This window comes from Nycticebus coucang, chromosome 12 (genome assembly GCF_027406575.1).
Source record: "Nycticebus coucang isolate mNycCou1 chromosome 12, mNycCou1.pri, whole genome shotgun sequence".
Classification (NCBI taxonomy): Eukaryota; Metazoa; Chordata; class Mammalia; order Primates; family Lorisidae; genus Nycticebus; species Nycticebus coucang.
Genome location: NC_069791.1, coordinates 94,333,372 through 94,335,330, shown reverse-complemented (window position 1 = coordinate 94,335,330; position 1,959 = coordinate 94,333,372). Strand labels below are relative to the sequence as shown.

General features: G+C 37.4%; 1 protein-coding gene across 1 annotated transcript; it reads left to right on the top strand.

The window, feature by feature from the left end:
* Nucleotides 1-1,066: 1,066 nt before the first annotated feature.
* LOC128562350 (40S ribosomal protein S27-like) lies at nucleotides 1,067-1,547 on the top strand. Its single transcript, XM_053557219.1, has one exon. The coding sequence runs from the start codon at nucleotides 1,115-1,117 to the stop codon at nucleotides 1,367-1,369; it is 255 nt and encodes an 84-aa protein (XP_053413194.1). The 5' UTR covers nucleotides 1,067-1,114; the 3' UTR covers nucleotides 1,370-1,547.
* Nucleotides 1,548-1,959: the final 412 nt, after the last annotated feature.

Genomic DNA, 1,959 nt, shown 5'->3' with positions numbered 1-1,959 from the left:
TCATGGGGAAATGAAGATTAAAATCACAATGAGATCTTACTTTATCCCTATTAGAATGACTTTTACTAAAAAGATCCTCCCCCACAAAAAAAAAGAAAAAATGCTGGCATGGATGCAGACAGAAGGAAACACTTATACAATGTTAGAGGGACTGCAAATTAGAACAACCTCTGTGGAAAACAGTATGGAGAGTCCTTAAAGAACTAAAAGTAGACCTACCATTTCAGCCAGCAATCCCACTGCTGGCTATCTAAGTAAAGGAAAAGAAGGAATTTTATCAAAAAGACATCAGCACTCAAATGTTTATTTCAGCATAATTCATAATTGCAAAGATGGCGAATATTCACCAAAGATGGCGAATCTAACTGCCCATTAGATCTATGAATGGACATGGTATATTCTATGTATATCATGGAGTACTACTCAGCCATAAAAAGGACAAATTAATGGCCTTTTGTGACAAATTGGATGGAACTGGAGACCATTATCCCAAGTGAAGTATCTAAAGAATGGAAAAACACTTAAACATACTCATCATTAAACTGGAACTAACTGATGAACACACATGTACACAGAGGGAAGTAAAACTCAGTAAAAATCAGTGGGGTGGGTAGGGCAAGAGAGAAAACCTACGTAATGGGTACAATGAACATTATTTGAGGGACAGGCACACTTATAGGCAGTACTCAAGCATTACAAAGCTAGGTTCAAACCCGCCAGCTCCAGTGTATGTGACTGGCACCCTAGCCGCTGAACTACAGGCACCAAGAATGGAAGAAAAAGTATCCAATCTACTCAACCCTACTATGAAACAAATTTATGGCTTTCATATGAAAGCTATAACCCAGTTATAACCTAAGAATAGGGGGAAGTGGAAAGGGAGGGGAGGGAGGGGGGAGGATGGGTGAAGGGAGGGTGATTGGTGGGATTACACCTGCAGTGCATCTTACAAGGGTACATGTGAAACTTAGTAAATGTAGAATATAAATGTCTTAACACAATAACTAAGAAAAAACCAGGAATGCTATGTTAACCAGTGTGATGAAAATATGTCAAATGGGCCAGTAGTGTCTTTTGAGAGGTGCGGACCATCTGGCCTTGGGGAGCGATCAAGATGCCTTTGGCAAGAGATTTACTACATCCGTCCTTGGAAGAGGAAAAGAAAAAACATAAAAAGAAACGGCTAGTTCAAAGTCCAAACTCTTATTTTATGGATGTAAAATGTCCGGGTTGCTACAAGATTACCACAGTTTTCAGCCATGCTCAGACAGTGGTTCTTTGTGTGGGTTGTTCAACAGTCTTGTGCCAACCTACAGGAGGAAAGGCCAGACTTACAGAAGGGTGTTCATTTAGAAGAAAGCAACATTAATGATCTACACAACTTTCTGAATTTGTGTTATCTCACAGGAAGCCTTATCATAAGTTCAGTAATTCTAGTTAATCTACCAAGAGAATGAAATTTGGTTTTATAAGGAATACAACAGCAATCTCCTATTTTGATGTCAATTTTTCAATAAAGTTTTGATTGTGGGCAAAAAAAAAAAAAAGAAAGAAAGAAAATACGTCAAAGGGTCTATAAAACCAGTGTATGGTGCCCCATGATCCCATTAATGTACACAGCTATGATTTAATAATAAAAAAAATAAAAAAAATAAAAAACCATCTTCACTCCAACAACAACAAAAAAAGTGATCCATATAACCAAAAACATATGTACTCCCTTAGTATTTTGAAATAAAACATTAATTAAAAAAATTAAAAAAGGAGGGAAAAGTGTACCTTCACCCAAAAACGTGTGACCAGCTGCCACCACCTTTACCAAGGGATACATTTCTCTTCACTGATAGGACACTCTCATGTTATTCACTTCCTCATGTGGTGCTCTATGAAGTACAGAGAATCGTCTCTAAGGGATCCTTGCCAAAAACATAAAATATGAACATAATTTGAATGAACTAG